This window comes from Carettochelys insculpta, chromosome 6 (genome assembly GCF_033958435.1).
Source record: "Carettochelys insculpta isolate YL-2023 chromosome 6, ASM3395843v1, whole genome shotgun sequence".
Taxonomy (NCBI): Eukaryota; Metazoa; Chordata; order Testudines; family Carettochelyidae; genus Carettochelys; species Carettochelys insculpta.
Window position 1 is genome coordinate 82020749 of NC_134142.1, and position 20706 is coordinate 82041454.

Below are 20706 nucleotides of genomic sequence, written 5' to 3' on the forward strand. Positions count from 1 at the left end.
CATGAAAAATATGGTATTTAACAGTGTAGTGAGTACATTCGTAAAGATCCTGTGAAAGGTGCCATTAATTCACTGAATATCCAGGTTTGGTTTTCAGTGGGACTTCGGAGTCACTTGAGGGGTGGTGATCTTCAAAAACACTTACTTGGTAGGGGGAAAAAGCTAAAAACACTTCAAACAAACAAAAACTGGGACCCTAATTACACAAACACTGTCATTTGGTTAAGCTAACTATAAGTAATATGCCTAAAACAAGATGAAAAGCAAGGGAATAGAAAATAAATGGCAACTCATCCTCTCCTTTTCCATTTTCAGCTGTTTAATATTTTTCCCCAAACTTTTGTGTTAGAACTTCAGCGTTTTGCAGGAGTCTGATCTGGTTTTGGTGGAGGGATGATGGAATATGAGAATATAAAATATGGGCAAATGTTTAAAATCTCTTGGGAAGGGAATTTTTCTACCAGAATGTGTTGCTTTAAATTTTTTAAATCATGATTTAAATAAGCAAGCAGGAAACCATCTGTTTTTTAATCTTGTTTGCCATTTGTAGTTAGACAGATGAATTTTTATTTGGGAGTTGTCAGATTGCAGTTGGATGTAATTGAAACTAACAATACATAAAACAGCATTTTACATTTATTTTCTTTAGTCAGATAAAATACCTTAAGTGCACTGGATATTTAAGAAAAAATTGAGACATGTTTTGTTTTTAGTATTAACTATGTTTTTTCATCCAGGGAGTTACTATTATTAGTGAATTTTTATATTGCCTGGGCACCATCATGATCACAGTGCCTAAAGAGGCAGAAAAGTGGGAAGTCTAGGGGTGGGGGTGGGTGGGGGAAGAGGTTGTTTGGTTGGGTCTTTTATCTTCTCTTCCCCCCCCCCCCCCCCCCCCGAAGCACCTCTGCAGCAGGTTGGGCTTAAATCAGCAAGTGCCCTTATTTAAAGTCATCAGTTTTCATCCCCTTTTCAGTTTATGCTTCATTTGTTTTCTACAGAAAGGTGCATCCTTGTTAATTAACATAACCATTTAAAAGTACTGATTTACAGCTTAAATAGAGCCTTTACACTAGATTTGATGCATCGTTTTTCTACCTAGAAAGGTACACTGAAACTATATATATTTAAGTGACTAACTGTATAGCCTTATATTGTCAGATTCTTGTTAAGTGGTAGGTGTATATGGTGAGTTACTTACAAGATAAGTTTGCTCATTATTCATATCAAGCAGTATTAGGACGGTAACCGAAATTTAATTAAAACAAAGTTATATATAACATTTATGTTTATTATGGAAGACAGCATTCTATCCGCCCTGCTTTCTAAATCCTTTTTGTAGACAGAATTAATTGTAGGTCACTCTTGACCTCTCTTAGTCTTCAGAGTATTTTGTTTTGCATATGACTTTCGAGGCGTTGCTTTTCATTTTCGTGAGACTTGAGCTAGTTTGACGAAAATAGTGTTAATACTAAAACAGCACTCTTGCTGTGGCTCCTTCATTCCAGAAAGCTAAGTCCTGAACACTTCACACATTTTCATGTCTCTTCTATTCACTATATTTGAAGCCTGACGTATCAAACCCTAACCTCTCATTGTTAGTAGTCCTATTGCTGTTTAAAAATGCCAGACATCGTTATAGAGCAAGATAGCACTGTATGCAGAAATTTATCCCTTGGAAGTGCATATCTCTTGCTTTGTTTATAGTAAGTGTCGCTTTACTTTTTTTCCCCCCAAGGATGCAGTGTCTAAGTACCAGGAAGTCACAAATAACCTAGAATTTGCTAAAGAACTGCAGAGAAGTTTCATGGCTCTGAGTCAAGATGTAAGTAAAAATGGAAAATCCAATGCAGGCTAGCATTTGAAATAAGAAAAACTAAAGTTTTTATACTGTTATGTACAAATAGTGATATTGAATGACTTTATGTGAAGAGAACTTAATGCACGTTGTATTTTGTATATTGAATTTCTTAAACTGCAACATGTTAAACGCCTAAAATAAGGATACATTTAAACTTATCTGAGTCTGTCGCAGCAGAGTGGCTTCCTGTTGGAAGATGAAGCTCTCAAAAGGTATCTGTTTAAAAGATTTTTCTGTAGCACTTAACCACATAAAAAGTACATGGAAAATAATTTCTTCTTTGAATTCTAAGGCCTTTAGAGCACTTGACAAAATGTGACAAAAATAATGAAATTCCTCACGATGTGCTGGTCATATAACATGAGTGGTATGCAACAGTAATCCACCACTTCAGAAAAAATAAAATTCCCATAAAACAAAAAATTAAAACGGTAGCAGGAGGGATGCCACAGATATATTTAGACTTATTTTCAAAGGCTGAGGATTTTTAATATTTATATTGCAGACTCCCTATGGCAGGATAGAACTCTATAAATTCATGGGTAGTCTTAGGTACAGATCTGGATATATGCAGCTCACTTTTGTGGATTCAGATACATATTTTGTATCTGTACAAGGCTATAACTATGCCATAAGAAGTTACAGTCCATCCCTCAGAAAAATTGGCCTGAGTTAAGTTGATAAACAGCCACCGTAGTAATTACTGCATCGTATAGTGCTGGCAGCTGGGGTACTCCTGTCCCAGGGCCAACACCCACAGCTGTCAGCACCAGGATTGGTCTGTTAGGCTGTGGACCGCCATGAATACTGTGTTGCTCTAACTATGTTGACCTAAGCGCTGCACCTCTCAGAGGTGGACTTAAGCTGATATAGGGGACAACTGACATCAGTGGGAGCACCACTATAGTCCAGACACTTAAAGTTAGGGCAATGTAGGCCGTGTCTACACGTGCCCCAAACTTCGAAATGGCCACGCAAATGGCCATTTTGAAGTTTACTAATGAAGCGCTGAAATGCATATTCAGCGCTTTGTTAGCATGCGGGCGGCAGCGGCGCTTCGAAATTGACGCGGATTGCCGCCGCGCGTCTCGTCCAGACGGGGCTTCTTTTTGAAAGGACCCCGCCTACTTCGAATTCCCCTTATTGGGAATCAGGTATTAGGACGGTAACCGAAATTTAATTAAAACAAAGTTCGAAGCGCCGCTGCCGCCCGCATGCTAACGAAGCGCTGAATATGCATTTCAGCGCTTCATTAGTAAACTTCGAAATGGCCATTTGCGTGGCCATTTCGAAGTTTGGGGCACGTGTAGACACGGCCGTAATTGCATGATATCCTCCTATAGTCTCTCTCTAGCATTAATTGGGCCTGAGATAGAAGCCTATTGCTAACTGTACATTGAGCTCATAACCATACAGGAAGGTTATCAAATCAGATAAGATGCGGGCTGCTGTAAAGGAAAATGTTAACTGGATATGACTAAAGTGAAGATTCTTTGTTCAAATTTTAAAGTTAGAATAATATTCTAATGAACAATGATAAACTATTCATATTTGTTTTCATGTATTGTAGAATTTTAATTTTATTGGAATTTCTATTTGTATGGAAATTTCCAGTCCTCCAAAATGCCTTTTATTTTTCTGCCTGCTGCCTCAGCCATAGCAAAGTGTACTAAGCCTCTTCAGCCATATTGCTACTTGTGAAGGAATTCTGTGTGGGGAAGCAAGAAAATCCTATGCACAAGATTTCAAAATTCTTCACATTTTATTTCCCAGTAATTTTATGTGGAGACTCCATCATGGCAGAGAGGAGCACAGGCCACTGGTTATGTGAAGGTGACAAATCACAGCTAAACCACAGCACAGAATACTGAGAGCTAGGACTGGAGGCTGTAAACAAACTTTATGGGACCAAGGGAAACTGGGCCACACCCATGATAAGTGGTCATCCGGCTAACTAAAATCATGCTGGATTACAGATGTTGGCAGACAAGAGTGTTCCGGATTAGAGGGGTTTGATTTGTATTATCACAACATATGAAAACACCTTACTTGGCAAAAGCTTTGAGATGATTATATTATGATTAGAGACAGTAGCTTAATAACAGTAATGCTCAGATCTCAGTGACTGAGATGACAAAGTAGTGATCAACATTACCCAAAAGAGCCGAGCCGCAGTTTTGGGAATTCACAGATTAATTTACCATAGCAGTATATATTGATGTTGAAACACTATGATGGGTAATAAATGCATGTGTGTACAGTAAACCCGTGAGTTATGTGGGGGTTGCGTTCCTACAACCCCTGCATAACTTAAATTTTTGTGCAGGTGGCGGCGGGTGGGGAAGAGATCAGGAATTGCTGCTGCCCTGGTCAGTTGGCTCTGCAAGTGGAGGGGAGCGGGAGCCAGGATGCCCCTTGATTCCCAGCTCCCTGCTGTTTGTGGGAGCGGGGAAACTGACCGGCTCATGGCTGCTCAGTTTCCCAGTTCCTACCAGTGCAGGGCAGCTGGGAACCAGTATGCCTGTTGGTTCCCAGCTCCACCTCCCTTGTGGGACTGGGGAAACTGACCAAGTTTCCTGCCTGCTTCTCCCTGCCTTCCCCCAGCCACATGGCTGTCAGCCTGACAGGGAGAAGGGGCTTGTAGCTTGCCTAGCTGCCCACAGCTGTGGGCAGCTAGGCAGGCTAAAAGCCTTCTCCTGCCTTTCCCCAGCGGCCCCACTGTCAGGTTGACAGCCACAGAGCAGCTTCAAGTTGTGCTTAACTCGCATTAAAGCGAGTTACGCGCAGCTTAAAGCCACGTATGTTGAGGGTTTACTGTAATATAAAAATTCCTACAGGAAAAATGACAGTGTTATTTATCAGCTACATTTGGTTAACAACATATTAAAAGCATCCTGGTTGGTTAATATTTATATTACAGTATTTTAATACTATTTTTTTTCAAAGAGCTGCAAGCGACATATTAAAGAGTCACTTGCAGCTCATGCTCCTCAGTCTTTTGCTGCTATATAGAAACAAAATACAACATTCATGGTCAGATTGTAAAAGTTAGTTTTATAGATAATTTTGAGTTGTAGTTAAATTCTGTAGTAAACATGGCTAATCTTAAGTAATGTAACATTTGGCTTTCCTTGTGAGCAGATTCAGAAAACAATAAAGAAGACAGCTCGCCGAGAGCAGCTGATGCGAGAAGAAGCTGAGCAGAAACGTTTAAAGACTGTACTTGAGCTGCAGTTTATTTTGGACAAATTAGGGGATGATGAAGTGCGCAATGACCTGAAACAAGGATCAAGTGGTGTCCCGGTACTGACAGAGGAGGAATTGACAATGCTAGATGAGTTTTACAAGCTAGTTGATCCTGAACGAGACATGAATATGAGGTAATTGTTAAGTAATTGCTATGATGTAATAGTGATCAATTAATTTACCTCAGTTATCTGGAGCATGTAAACTATGAGACTTGTTCAGTAATGTTTTCCTTCAATTAATATTTTTATTGAAGGTTGAATGAGCAGTACGAGCAAGCATCCATTCACCTGTGGGACTTACTGGAAGGGAAGGATAAGCCTGTTTGTGGAACTACTTGTAAGTATGTGCTGTATTGTGTTTGAAGCAAGACATTGACTTCAAGAAAGAAAATATACTAAATATGTACATAAAAGTTATAGTCTTTTAATGATTGCTCATGTCCATTCAATGTGGTGGTGTTTGTGCTTGCCACATGTACCAGTGCCAGATGATTTTTCCTTAGCGGTATGTGTTGGGGAGCTTGCTCAGGGACACCCCCCCACCCCCCCGAATGGCAAGCACATGCTGTGCTGTGTAGTGTGCCTCTGACCCCCCTCAGTTCCTTCGTGCTGCTGGAACCTGTTTGTCTCAACATTAGCTGTTGCAAATTAAACTCTGTTTTCCCTGTAAATTGTTTCCACTGTTAGTTTAGTGTTCTAAGTGGTTAGTGTAGGTCCCATAGGGAATTAGTCTCTGGTTGTGGCATGTCTCATTCTCCAGTCTTCAAGTGGTATCACATTTGCAGTTGGCCCATGCCAGAGGGAAACCCCCCGCACTGTAACTGCGCTGCTTAGGAGAGGAAGACATGTGTCACATATGTAAGTTTTTCAAGCCTTGTACTGAAAAGGAGAGGGACATTTTGTCTCAAGGATCTTCGGAAGGAATCTGATTATCTCTGGTGCGCAAACACGCAGACTTGGCAGCAAGTACCAGCACATCAATGCGCAGCCCAGATGGAGTGGAGGAGAAATCTCCTGAGAAGGGTAGGCCCATGACATCAGTGCTGGTGGACTCTACTGATGTGGTGCAGCGGCTGTCTTGTGCTCCTTCAGAGCAGTCCCCAACATGGTGTAAGGTCACAGAAGACGTCAGATAGGGCTCCTTGGGACATCAGGGCAGTTTTCCTGAGGCACATACCTCTTGGGACTGGTATTCTTTGTAGTCTGAGTGTCATTCAATGGACAGGTGCCTGGTGTGGTACCATGCCCTGGCTTGACTCCTTGCAGTGCCTCTGAGAAGCACAGGAGTTGTTGGTCCTGCTCTCTTTGTAGTATCATTCTTAGGCTGCTTGGCACCAATGCTGCAATGGTTCTCAAGCCGACTACAAGCTGGCAGTCTAGCCACCAACATCTGCACTGCAGGTCCCCTAGCAACTGACTCTTGCCAGAAAATGACCTTTAATGTTTCTGCTTGTCCTCGCCCTTTTTCCTGCCTCCCTGGCACTGCATGCTCTGTCGGCATTACCTCAGGTCAGGCCTCAGTGAGACTGACTCAAGCGTCTTGTGTAACACCTGTGCTACAAGTACAGGTGGGCTCATAGGCTTTTCTAATGGGCTCATGGCTGGTCAGTTTCCCAGGTACGGTGCTCAGTAGGCGGTATGTTGATGGCACCGCTGTCTGCTTCTGCTAAATGGTCTCCAGCATCAGATGCTTCAAAGGCTCTCATATCATAGGTGGAATAGGAGGTAGAGGCACAGTCTCCTCTGGTCCCAAGAAAGTTCCCTGGTGCAGGTCTCTTCCTCCTCTGGATAAAGCCATTGTGGGGTTTCCTCCGGTGACCCCCTGAACACTGCTTGGGCCCACCAGGAATTCCTTAAGAGGCTAGCCACCAGTATAAGTCTCAAGACAGAGAAAGTTAAGGAGTCTGAAGATACCAAAAAAGAGGGTGGTGCTGGAACAAACAGCTTCAGCCAGGATGGGTTAAATTGCTACAACCCTGTGGCAGACATCCTCTTCCCTCCCCCCCCCCCCCCCAATCTCGTAGTGGGCAGAATGCAAATGTTTTTGTGCTGGGAGAGGGGCACAGATACATTTATTCCCACCCAGCCTGTAGCTCCCTGGTGGTGGAAGTCAGTAAACCACTGCAAGAGGTGGTGCCAGCCCGGGGCAACCCCGAAAAATAAAGGTTCAGAGAGACTGGATTTATTTAAGCATAAAACTTGTTCATCCTCCCGCTCTGGGTGGTGACTCACCAAGCCCCCATAGCCCGCTACAAGTTAAGCCTGTGGCAAGCTAACACGAAGTTCAAGTTCTCTTCCAGAGGACTTGAAGAAGGAGTATTGGGCCCTGACAGAGGAGGGAGTGACGGTTGCTCGGGTGGCACTCCAGGCAACCTCAGATGTGACAGCTCATTCAGTGGCTTCAGCTGTCTCTGTGGAGAGCATCTTGTCTGTTCCAGCCTTTTTTCTAAGCCACAGCAGTCTCCCCACACCACACCCCCCGATCTTCCTTTCAATGGGGCAGATGTGTTTGTGGGGTACATACTAAGTTGGTGGCTTGAAGGACTCCCATGCTATCCTCCATGCACTCAGGCTATATGTTCTGAGGCCAGTAAGTACCACACTCTGCCTCCTCAGCCTTCTCAACCCCATCAGGACTTGGGGCTGAGCAAGTAAAAGGGATTTAAGAAGATGCAATCTAAGCCTCACTCTTCAACACAACCTGTCTTCCCCCACATCCTAATGTGACCTCGGAGCACCCTTTTTGAGGGTATAATTGAGGAGGATACATTTCAGCTCCCAAGCCCCTTCTTCTGTGCTCTTTTCCATCTGTGTGCACTTTTTTCCCCTGTCTGGTGCTCTATAACTACAGACCACTGGGTCCTCAAAACAGAGCAGTAGATCTATATGCTCTAGCTATTCCCACCTTCTGTCTCTGTATCTTCTCAGGATCCCTTCTCACAAGACACTACTACAAGAATTTGAGGAGTTGCTTTATATTGGGGTGATGGAAGAGGTTCTGTGTTGCTGACAGAACTAAGGTTTTTATTGCCAATACTTTTTAATCCCCAAACCCAAAAGGGGGCTCCAACCCATTCTGGACTTGCATGGACTAAACTGCTACTAAGTTCTATCTGGTTTCCTTGGCCTTCTCCATCCCCTTCCTGGTCCTGGGAGATTAGGACAACCACCTTCGTACTCAAAATGAATGTATGTTTCTATTTTGCAGTTTTTGAGGGCTGCAGTGTGTGGTGGGGATAAGCCACCATCAGTTTATGGTTTTCCTGCTCCGCCTAGCCATGGCCTATTGGGTATTTACCAATGTCAGTGGTGGCTGCCTATCATCAACAGAAACTCCAGCTCCAGGGTCCACAGGGATGTGCATTTTTTTCCCCACCTTTGTCATTGCCTGGGTTTGTTGGTAAATGCAGAAGAATCTGTTTATACCACTACAGTGCATAGAACGCATAGGCATAATACTCCTACTTCAACCCTGGCAAGGGCTTTCTTCCTTACGGACAGGTTCCGTGCCCTCACAGGCACCATAGCTCAGATGAGCACTTCACCAACCACTACGGCCAGGATAGGTCTTCAGTTGCTTAGGCACATGTCAGTGTCTGCTTACGTGGTCACGTATGTGAGGCTTCACGTGTGGCCCCCCTTCAGCAGTGGCTCACATAGGTATATACAACTTCCAGACATCCTCTCGAAAGGGTGATGATGGGTCTAGCCCCAGTCCTTAACTCTCTTGCCTGGTGGACGAGCCCTGAGAATATCCTGGCAGGGCTGCCATTCTGGGCCCTTCTCCGTGCCACTGAACTGGTATCAAATATGTCGGACCTGGGCTGGGATGTCTGTCTCGTTGATCTCTGGACCCATGTGTTTGGTCTGTGCAGAAAGTGTCTTTGCACATAAATGTAAAGTAGCTGTGGGCAATCAACAGAGCATGTGCAGTCTTTCTCCTTCTCTAGCAGACAGAGCAGTCTGGATATTTCCAGACAATATGGCCATGATGTTCTGTGTTAATTGGGGACTAGGGGGCTCAGTCCAGCATGCTCTGTCAGGAGGCCCATCTGCCTCCCAGTCTTCTGCAGCCAGCATGGCATTCAACTGGAGGCACATCACCTCCTGGGGGTGGGGAGTTTCTTCACTGGTCAGCAGAGCAGGGTGTTCTCTCTCCACAAGTGGGTTCTCCATCTGCAAGTCACTGTGTGCTCCTCCTGAAATGGGGTATCCTCAGGTTAGATCTCTGCCACAGTGCAAAATGGAAAGTACTGCAACTTCTGTTCTAGATGCTGAGTGGGTGGGAGCTTCTGTTGAATGCCTGCCTTATCCTGTTGTCAGGTGGTCTGTTCTACACATTTCCTCCAGTTCAACTCATCACCAAGGTTCTGGTGAAAGTCGAACAGGACAGAGTTAACGTCATTCTCGTTGCACCAGCGCAGCCACGTTAGCATTGGTATGCTACCCAGATGATCCTCATGGTGTACCACACCCCGGCTCCTTCTGCTCTGCCCGGACCTCCTCTCAGGATCATGGCCACCTTCTCCACTCAGGCCTATCATCACTCCACCTTACAGTATGGCTACTCCATGTTTGAATATGGAGGAACTGTCTCGCTCAGATGCATTTCAGCAGGTGCTGTTGAAAAGCTGGAAGCTGTTCACCAGGTGTGTGTAGCTATGTGGACACTGTGTGTATGTGGATGGTCTGGGTATCAAGTTCTTACCACTATGTAGGTATCTATCCAGAGTGTCCTTGTTTTAATCTTCTCCGCTTGAAGGAGGAGGGCTTGGCACAGGCAACCATCAGAGTGCACTTAGCAGTGATCTCAGCTTTTCACCCACCGATTCAAGACAAATACAGTGCTTGTTCCTCAGTGGGACCTTAACCTGGTCCTTCTCAGACTTACAAGACTGCCCTTCAAGACCATGGCCCCGTGCTTCCTCTTGCACAGCTTGGAGGGTCTCCAAGTTGTGCACCTTGACACCAGAGTCCCTTATGAAGTTGTCTTTAAACACTAGGTGCAGCTGTGGCCACACTCTCCCTTCTGACTTAAACTGATCTGACTTTCACATGGATATCTTCCTCCCAGTCTTCTCCCAAAAGCGCCATGTAACAAGTGAGGAGAGACCCCTGCATACCCTGGACATCTGCAGGACTCTCGTTTTTTTTTCATTGAAAGAACAAAGCTGTTCGATAAGTTGCCTCATCTCTTTGTCACCTATGCTGAAAGAATGAAGGGACTCCTAGTTTCCATACAAAATATTTCTAATTTGAGGAGCATGTCCAATGGAGGAGGTTATCAGCAGGCAGGTGCCCAACTGCCCCTGCTTGTTGAGATTTACTCGACCAGAGCACAAGTCTCTTCAGTAGCCTTCCTTCCTATTGTTCCTATCCTGGACATTGGTAAGGCTGCAAGGTGGTCCTTGCAGTCAGCTATGTTGAAAGGACATGAGCAATCACTGGACGAAGAAAAAAAGACAGTTTACCTGTTTCTGTAACTGGTGTTCTTCTTCGATTGTCCCCGTGGGTGCTCCACATTAGGTGTGTTGGGCTCGCCCGGCGCCGCAGATCGGATCTTCCAAGCAGTTTCTGCCGGACCGCGCATGCGCCGGTGTGCGCCGCTCCCTTGCGCGCTTCTGGCCACGTGCGTGATCCAGTCCCCGCCAGTTGCTCTTAACCGCCGTCGGCTGCAGACGGAATCCGACTAGGCTACGGCCAAGTTAGCGTATTCAATGGTTTTAACTGTTTTTTCTTTAAAGTTTTCAAGTTCTTAGGCTACTGCAAGTTAGCCAGTTTTTTTTTTTTTGAAAATAACAACAAGCAGGACGGCGTTCAGTCCAGTCCTAGTAACAAGCGGAACACCGGAGGCCAGGAGCCTAGGGCCATTAGCCCTCCTGCCGCGGCAGGCTATCGGAAAGGGGGAAAAACAGCACAGAGAAGGTGCTAAGTACCCATTAACAACTGAAAGACTCACCAACAATGTCCTCTTCAGGATTCAAGAAATGTGAGTCCTGCCGAGAGGCAATGCTAGCGTCTGATGGGCACAGTCTCTGCATAAGGTGCCTGGGGGAGTCCCATGTCATGCAGAAATGCTCCTTCTGTGCAAAATTAACAGCCAGAGCAAGGAAGGACAGGGAGATGAGGCTTGAAATGCTGCTCTTCGACAAGGCCCTCCAGCCAGACGTGCCGGAGCGGCCGCAGCAGGAGGGACCCTCCGGGTCCCATAAAAGGAAAGCTGCCTCCCTCACCCCATCAGCGCAAAAACGGAGGAAAGCCTCCCCAGCCCGATCCCTGCCAGCAGCAACAGCGAGCGGGACGGGAGGAGCACACAGGCCCCAGCCGCAGCAACAGCTGATCGGCGGCGGCACGGAGAGCCACGTGGAGGCGGCTCAGCCTCCGATAACCAAACAGCCGCCCCTCACCGCAGGCAGGGCGGCAGCTAAACAAGTGCTGGTACCGGCGGCACCGACCCCCGGGGAACCGGCGGTGCAGAGCGCGCAGGCACGCAGCCTGCAGGCATCGGAGGACACCGCCCTTGAGCGTGCCGAGCACGGCGCGGACGGGGCCGAGATCCCCTACACGTCAGGGGGCGGAGCTACCTCCTCAAGGGAGGGGGAAGGCTGCGCACAAAACAAGGCACCGCAGCCCCTCTCCAGACAGGACTGCAGAGTCGCTTTCTCTCAGCCCTCCGCTTATGCTGCAGACTCCAACCAGAAGGCAGGGGTCCCCCCTAGCCTACCCGGAGCCCCCATCTCCATTTTTACAACCAGCCTCGCCCTGGCTGGGACCACCTTCACCCTTCCTGGGGTTTGAGTCGCTGGAATACTATCACAAGTCGCTCTCTCCAGTGTCCCAGATCTCTCGACGATCTCGCTCCCCCAGATTCAGAGGGTATGCACCAAGGGAGTGGTCTAGGTCACCTTCCCAAGAACAGTGCCCATGCTGCCATGGTCACCGCTATCACGCGGGGCATAGACACCACCGGCTATCTACCAGGGAAAGATCCCCACAGACGGTCCCGTATCCCCGAGGGCAATCGCGAACGGGGACAGAGACTCAAGTATCTCAGGGGGAACTGGTTATGGAACCCCGAGATTTTCCCTTGCAAGCTTCCAGCGAGAGGATGTACCATCACCAGCAGAAACCGGAAGGGTCCAGAGAGGCATACCCTAGTCGTTCCTCGCGCTCTTCCCCGGACGAGGCTATGGCCCCGGGGGACGTCCATCCTCCGGACGATCTCAAACAGTTTCAAGAGCTGTTTAAGAGGGTGGCCTTCACGCAAGGCATCCAGACAGCAGAGGTGCAAGAGAAACACCATAAGCTCCTCAAAAATCTGAGACCTCCGGCCTCCTCCAAAATAGCAATACCGCTTGATGAAGCAATCTTGGAGTCCGCCACTATGATATGGCAGACCCCTGCGACTATTCCGCCTGTCCACAAGAGAGCGGATAAGAAATACTTCGTGCCGGCGAAGGGCATGGAGTTCCTGTTCAGCCACCCACAACCAAATTCCTTGGTGGTGGAGTCGTCGCAACAAAGATCAAAGACATCTCAATTCAAGACGGGGAACAGACAAAGATGCCAAGAAGCTAGAGGTGTTCGGCAGAAAGGTCTACTCCTCCTCCACTCTACTGTTGCGAATGGCAAATTACGCAGCGCATTTAGCGAACCATAATTTCGACAACTACACTAGGTTAACCTCCCTCATGGACTCGCTTCCAGAGGACAAGAAACCGGTGCTCAAGGCCATTGTGCAAGAAGGCTACGCGGCCTCGAGGACGGGAGTTCAGATCGCCCTGGATGTTGCGGACGCAGCAGCACGCTCCACAGCTACGGCAGTGGTGATGCGAAGGGAGTCCTGGCTCCAGACTTCGGGTATACCGAGGGATCTGCAGGCAAAGATAGTCGATCTTCCCTTCGACTCGCAGAAGCTGTTTGCTGAATCAACTGACTCGGTCCTTCATTCCAGTAAAGATTCAAGAGCCACACTTAGGACCCTGGGGATTTACACCCCTCCATACAGAAAGAAAAAGTACTACCCTCAACAAAGACGGTACCAGTACCAGCAACAGCGTCCCCAGTACCACAGGGGTTACGAGCAACGGCGACATCAACAGCACCAGCAGTACAGAACTCCCAGGCGACGTTCCCAACAGAGCCATGCGTCCTCGGGGCAGGGCCAACGGCCACAAGTTTGACACACAGATCCAGGGCTGTACCATCACTACCATCGCACAAAGTCATCCGAAGCGGCTATTCCACCATCGTCTCCGACCATTTTACGACCAGTGGCAAAGGATCACCACAGACAAATGGGTGCTGGAGATCATAGCCACGGGGTACGCCATCCCCTTCCAGTCGCTCCCACCGCCACGACCTCCACCCAGACCCCACCTCCAGGAGGCCTCCCATGTAGCGAGGCTCAAGCAGGAGGTAGACCATCTCATGCTCATAGGGGCAGTGGAAAGAGTGCCGGAGCAACTGCAAGGAAAAGGGTTCTACTCGAGGTACTTCCTCATGGAGAAAAAGACAGGAGGCTGGAGGCCCATCTTAGATCTTCGAGGCCTCAACCGGTACCTGCGCAAGTAACGCTTTCGGATGATCACAATCGCCGCCATCCTTACGGCACTGGATGATGGAGATTGGTTCGCAGCCCTCGACTTACAAGAAGCGTATTTTCACATAACTATCCATCCGGCTCACCGGCGATTCCTCCGGTTCATGGTAGGCAAAGAATGTTTTCAATACACGGTCCTACCGTTTGGCCTCTCCTCGGCCCCCAGAGTCTTCACCAAGACCTTGGCAGTGGTGTCAGCCTACCTGCACAGACGGGGTATTTATATTCCCGTATCTGGACGACTGCTTACTCAAAGGGGCCTCGAAGGGGGAGGTACTACGCATGATACGCGTCACAGCAGGCACGTTCTCTTCGCTCGGCCTGGTTATCAATCTGGCAAAATCAAAGATAGACCCCACACAGGACATAGAGTTCATAGGGGCACGCATAAATTCTGTTACAGCAAGGGTGTATCTACCAGAGACTCGCTTTCGGGCCATCGGCTCCCTTGTGCAGGTCATCACCTTCAGCCCTACGGTGCCGGTCCTGACGTGCTTACAGCTGCTGGGCCACATGGCAGCGGCGATGTTCGTAGTACAGAACGCGAGGTTACACAATGCGCAGCATGCAGCACTGGCTGGCGAGCGTATACAAACCGGCAGCACACTCCGTTCACAGGGTGGTGTCGCCCACAACAGAGGTGCGCAAATCCCTGCAATGGTGGGTAAACCCCAAGAACTTGCTAACAGGGGTACCCTTCCACTAACCACAAATATCGGTTTTTCTTACTACAGATGCCTCCGTCATAGGGTGGGGAGCACACATGGGCGAAGAGGTGACTCAAGGGCTGTGGTCCTCCACGGAGCAGTCACTGCACATAAATATACTGGAGCTCAGAGCAGTGTTCAACGCCTGCAGACGTTTTCGAGACCATATACAAGGCAAAGTTGTCAGGATCAGTACAGACAATACCTCCACCATGTTTTATATAAATCGGCAAGGAGGAGCTCGATCCCGTGCCTTATGTGCGGAAGCAGTCCGATTATGGAACTGGTGCATCGCCAACAATATAATCTTGAAAGCCTCGTACTTACCAGGCGCTCACAATGTGAAGGCAGACCAGCTGAGCAGGCGTTTTGCACTCACGCACGAGTGGCAGATCCGTCCCGATCTGCTACGACCGATTTTCCACGCATGGGGTTTTCCCCAGATAGACCTGTTTGCCACTCAGCACAACAAGAAGTGCCCACGATTCTGCTCCAGGGCAGGACTGGGACGGGGGTCCCTGGGGGACGCATTCGCGATCTCGTGGAGGGGCCCCCTGCTTTACGCTTTTCCTCCCACAGTGCCGATCCACAAAGTCTTGCAGAAAGCCAGGAGGGAAGGAGCCGGAATGATCCTGATAGTCCCAACGTGGGATCGACAGCAATGGTTCCCCCTACTCTTGCGCATGTCGGACCGTCCACTGATGCCCCTTCTGGTGGCGCCGGATCTGCTCACTCAAGCCCAGGTGTCCATAGTGCATCCGCACCCCCAAGGTCTGCGACTACAAGCGTGGTTAATCCATGGCTCAGCTCCCTAGAGAGCACATGTACGGAGGAAGTGCAGCAAGTCCTAGAAAGTAGCAGGAGGACTTCCACCAGGAAGACCTACAAGCAGAAATGGACTCGCTTCACAGCATGGTGTTCTACCAAACAGCTAGCCCCCCTTTCGGTGCCTATACCTGTGATATTAGAGTATTTACTGGACCTCAAGAGAGGAGGACTCTCACTATCCTCGTTAAAGGTCCACCTTACCGCCATTTCAGCGTTCAGACACGAAGAGGAAGGGCACACGGTGTTCGCCCATCCCATGGTTACCAGGTTCCTCAAAGGGTTGGTAAACCTATACCCCCCTCGGAAACCGCTTCCACCTTCGTGGAACTTGGACCTCTGGTGCTTAATGTGCTAACGGGACCACCGTTCGAGCCTCTGGCCACGGTTTCCCTCCGGCTCCTTACGGTAAAGACGACCTTTCTTCTCGCAATCACGTCAGCTTGCAGGGTGAGCGAGCTTGCGGCAGTTATGGCAGCGCCACCCTGCACTGTTTTTTTCAAGGAGGTGGTAACCATACGGCTGCATCCAGCCTTTGTTCCTAAAGTTTCTTCTGAGTTTCACATTAACGAACCTATTGTTTTACCCTCGTTTTATCCAAAGCCTCATAACTCTAACAAAGAGGCGCGCCTACACCTCCTGGACGTGAGGAGGGCGCTAGCCTTCTATATAGACAGGACCAAGTCCTTCCGGAAAACGGATAGACTCCTGGTCTCTCTCGCTCCCAAATCGAAAGGAGAAGGTCTCTCTTCGCAGAGAATCTCGAAGCACATCGTATCCTGCATAAAAATGTGCTACGAACTCAAAAAGACTCCTTTACTGGTCACTCCCAGGGCTCATTCCACTAGGGCGGTGGTGGCATCAACAGCCTTTTTCAAGGGCGTTGCGCTAAAAGACATTTGCAGAGCGGCGACCTGGTCATCCTATGACACCTTCGCCAAACATTACGCCCTTCACAGGGTATTCCAAGAGGATACCCGTCTCTCGACAGCGGTCCTCTCGGGGACAAGCTGCACATGATCCGATTACCCACCTCCTATCTTGGGTTACTGCTGGGTAGTCACCTAATGTGGAGCACCCACGGGGACACTCGAAGAAGAAAGACAGGTTACTCACCGTAGTAACGGTGGTTCTTCGAGATGTGTCCCCGTGGGTGCTCCACTACCCGCCCATCCTCCCCGCTTCGGATCTCTGTTTAGTGTTTTGCAGGAGCATCCGAGGCGGTTGGTGAAGGAACTGGCGGGGACCGGATTGCGCACATGGCCAGGAGCGCGCAAGGGAGCAGCGCGCAGCGGCGCATGCGCGGTCCGGCAGAAATTGCTCGGAAGATCCGATCTGCGGCGCCGGGTGAGCCCGACACAACTAATGTGGAGCACCCACAGGGACACATCTCGAAGAACCACTGTTACTATGGTGAGTAACCTTTCTTTCTTCAAGGTGTGTTGCTTTTGTCCATTCAACGGCCCACCATCCTTTCCCATTGTTAGAGTTTTTCAGCAAGAAGAAAATGGGAGGGGCCCTATATAACATGCCATATGAGTAACAATCCATGAGGCACCAGAGCTAGCTCCTCTATCTATACTGTTCAGGGAAAACGTTCTGACACAATTGCATATGGAAGCACATATACCTATGTTGAATAGACATGAGCAGCGCATCTTGAAGAGCACAAGTTACCAAAACAGGTAAATGTCTTTTACAAGTACCTGTGATTATAATTTTTTAACTGTCAGAATTGCTTTATAGATATTAAAAGATTTGGTAGTTATACAACCTTATTTATTGCTTACTGGGCCCCTGGTTTCTGCTGCTTCGCCAGTATTCTGTCATTGATGGTACTTAGTGGTAGCTTTTTCCTTTTTCTAGAAAACTGTGGGTTATGCAAAGACTATTTTTCAAGAAAAAAATTTTAGTAGTATAGTTAGTATTGGAATGAGCACGTCATTAAGCTTTTTTGGTTTTTATAAAATCTGGCATTACAGTAATCCCTCAATGTGCAATTAACATGAATTAAGTACAACTCAAAATCCTGCTCCACCAGCATCCCCCCCCTCCGCAACATGCCTTCTGGCCTGGCACCCACGCACACATCTGGCACACAACTCCAGCTGAGGCCTCTAGCGTGCCTCTGGCTTAACTACACCCCCTTCCAGCCCCAACCCACCACCAGACTTAACCCTCCCTCTTCCCCCAGGTGCTCCCGCTGCTTCTACAGCTGCAGAACGGGTGTTCTGGTGGGGGAAAAAGTCATCTCTCCCACCTTGTGCAAAATTTGAGTTATACAGAGGACTACTGAATTAGACAACTGAAATATTTAAAATAATGTGCTTTGTTAATTTTAGACCTTAAACAAGGCAAGTTTGTTTTGTTTTTAAGTGTAACTTGAAGGCAAGGCTAGTCAGTTTTTCAGGAGCACTCAGCTTCTGTTGAGGTGGTGAAAGAGGCGTTGAGGTTTCTGGACAATCTGTCATGTATAAGGTGTGGTTTCTTAGCAGGAAATTATTTGTTTCATGTGCATGCCTTTAGGAGTTTAAGCAAATACATCTACATAAAGAGTTTTAATAAAACAGCTGGAATGTAGAGGTTGTTTGCTGTCATATACAAAGATACTGCTTAATTTGAGATGAGGTGAAACTTCCTGTTGGAGAAATTAAAGAAGTGTTGTTTTAAAACCAGTCTCTGCAAAACTACTTCTATCTGCTGTTTACTGTATTTTATGGGATGGGTGTTTTGAAGGATGTTTGTGATTTAAGGATAAAATAAATCAATAAGGGGTGTAATATTTCAATGTTTGGTTGTTTTATTTTTCTATAAATTGAGAAAGTAGGTTATGTCAGAGAATTATTTCATGTTTGCAGACTAAAGACATAATTTAGGCTGAAAATGTGTCATGAAAATATGCTACGCTTGTCAAGAAATTTTGAAAACAATTTAGAAGAGTTTTAGGATGATCATATTTTGTGCATAAAGCAGAACTTTGGAAAGAAGAAAAATGCTTACTTAGGCTTTCATTTGTAGTTGTTGCTTATTCTATAGTAGAAATTGTGTTTTGTTCTTCATAGCTAGGAAATGTGTTAAAATCTGTCTTGTTTCTAGAATTTGTTTTTATCTAATTCACAATAGAATAATTGCTTGTAATCCTAATATGGCATTTTAAATGGCAACTAGATAACATTAGAATATTTCTATATGGGCTCAAGATATGTAGATGTATGTTTTACAGTAAATCCAGTTTATGGAATTGCTGGTTTTGACTCCATATTTAGAATTGACTTGCATTTTTGCACTTATTAAAGCATGGATTTAATTTCTTTTCTATGTATGAAAAAGGCATTGTATCCCACTACTTAATCCTTGAATTAGAAGTAAATTTGCTGAAAAGTCAATTGATTAATTTGACACGAAATGCACTGAAAACTGTTCTTGAGGAAATTTATCATCTGCCATTCTTTTTGTATTCCCAGTTGAGTTTAACAAAAGTCTTCAAACTTTCCATATATCTATAAAAATAACAAACTTTTTTTCTGCGTCATATTTGAAGAAATTGTGTTAGATGGGTTCTGATCACCAGCTTAGGTAAATCTTACACTGAACAGCTTGTCACCAGAGGTATCTCAGTTGCAGCTGTTTCTCTGCATTTCATTTGCATGCAACAGTTCTACTGGTTGTAATGTGTTAGTGGGATGAAGATTGGGCGCATGTCAGAAGTTCTCATTGGCAGATAACTTGGCCTGACTGTTAATGCCTCTCATTTTCAAGTAGCTGCAGGTGTGTATCTGTTCCAGCTTAAGAAGTATCACTGGTACTGCTAGGCAGAGGGGTTGTATTTGTCACTCGTTAATAGCAAGCTTCTGTGAATGGCGACACCAGTTCTCCTTTTGGCCACAGTGTCTCCTGGGAAAAGAGCCATAGGGATCAGCAGATACTGATTTCTATCCAAGGATATTTGCAATCATAGGTAGAAATTTGTATCCGCACAGGACTCTTAAGTACAGTCACTCCTCACTTAACATTGTCCTGGTTAATGTTGTTTCATTATGTTGTTTATCTATTAGAGTACATGCTTGTTTAAAGTTGTGCAGTTCTCCCTTGTAATGTTATTTGGCCTTCTGCTTTGTCCACTACTTGAAGGATTTTCTTGAAAAGCAGCCTGTCCTTGTGAGGGTTTGGAACCAGGGTGGACTGGGAGCCCCCCATCTGCTCCATAATATCCCTTTGTTTGTGCAGCTGCCCCTTCCCCCACTTCCCCGAAGCTATTCCTGGGGTACTTTAGCTGGAGTGGTAGCCTCAGGTGGTGAGTAAAGGCGGGCTTCCTTGCTGCAGAATTTGAGCATTTCTCCTGATTATCAGCAGACTGTATTTGCCCTTCAAGGCAGATGAGATTATACACATGCTCAAAGACTCTAGGGTTGCTCTAGGGCCCTCAAGGTTGTACATGATATTAGTGCAGAAGTTCCACTGTGGCAGTCAACAACAGCAGTATTGTCTGCAGTGCACATTTTGGGCATTGTGCCTCCTATGAGACAACAGGACTAGCACAGAAAGGGACTAGATCTTATAAGAGGAGTGAGGGAACACTTCTGTGGCAATGGGGTTGCAGAAGTTTCCGTGCTCTGCTGCGGGGCTAGTGAAATGTGAGATCTGTGGGGGAGGTTGCACTTGCACCAGGGGGTTAGGAATGGGCAATTCTTTTTGTCAATTTCAGTCTATCAGCTGAAATCAACATTGTTTGAGATCTGTTGATTTTTTTTTAAATTGGATCCTACCTATTTCTAGCATATCAGTTCCCAGCTCTTACTATGAAAGCTCTGGCCAGGTTAATTATGAAGTCATTTCTTCAACTCTGTAATAATAATAATAATAGAACTATGAAAAAGCAAATCAGGGCTTTTTTTCTGCTGGAATGCCCCAGAACAAACTTCCAGCACTTTTTTCTTTTTTTCCCAAAAGCCCGCTGAGAGACTACGTCTAAGCCACATCTGGCCCTTTAAGAGCCATTTGCAGCTTGGGATGCAGCCACCTCTGGCTAATTCCTCCACTCCCTCCCCACCTTGCAGTGCCTGCAGGGGGGGCCATGTGAAGGAGGCAGCAGCAACACGCCACAGAGAGGGGATGAGGTAGGGTGGGTGAGTGGGCAGAGAGTTGCAGGTTGGGGGAGTGTGGGGTTTGAGCGAGTTGTGACCACGTGGGGGAGGGGGCAGATGGGGCGGCTCGGGGGCCCAGCCACTGTGGAGGTTGGGGCCCATGTGGGAGGCAGCTGGGGGCAATTTGGGCCCCAGCAGGGGAGGGGTTGGGGGGTGGCACAACTAGGAGGCCAAACCTCTGGAAGGCTTTGGGGCCGGGGGGTGGGCTGGAGTGATTTGGGACTCACTGGGGGCAGGGGCAGCTTGGGCCCCACACGGGCTGTGGTTAAGCTGATGGGGCGCAGGTAAGCTGCGGGGGGGAACAGTTTGACCCTTTCGC

General features: G+C 47.2%; 1 protein-coding gene across 4 annotated transcripts in view; it reads left to right on the plus strand.

Moving 5' to 3' along the window:
• CAPRIN1 (cell cycle associated protein 1) overlaps nucleotides 1-20706 on the plus strand; it is an 81278-nt gene that overhangs the window by 26430 nt on the left and 34142 nt on the right. For all 4 annotated transcript variants that reach the window (XM_074997479.1, XM_074997478.1, XM_074997476.1 and 1 more), the window contains exons 4-6: nucleotides 1739-1825; nucleotides 5003-5241; nucleotides 5364-5446. In XM_074997479.1, coding sequence (XP_074853580.1) covers nucleotides 1739-1825; nucleotides 5003-5241; nucleotides 5364-5446 — 409 coding nt within the window. The remainder of the gene's footprint in view (nucleotides 1-1738; nucleotides 1826-5002; nucleotides 5242-5363; nucleotides 5447-20706) is intronic.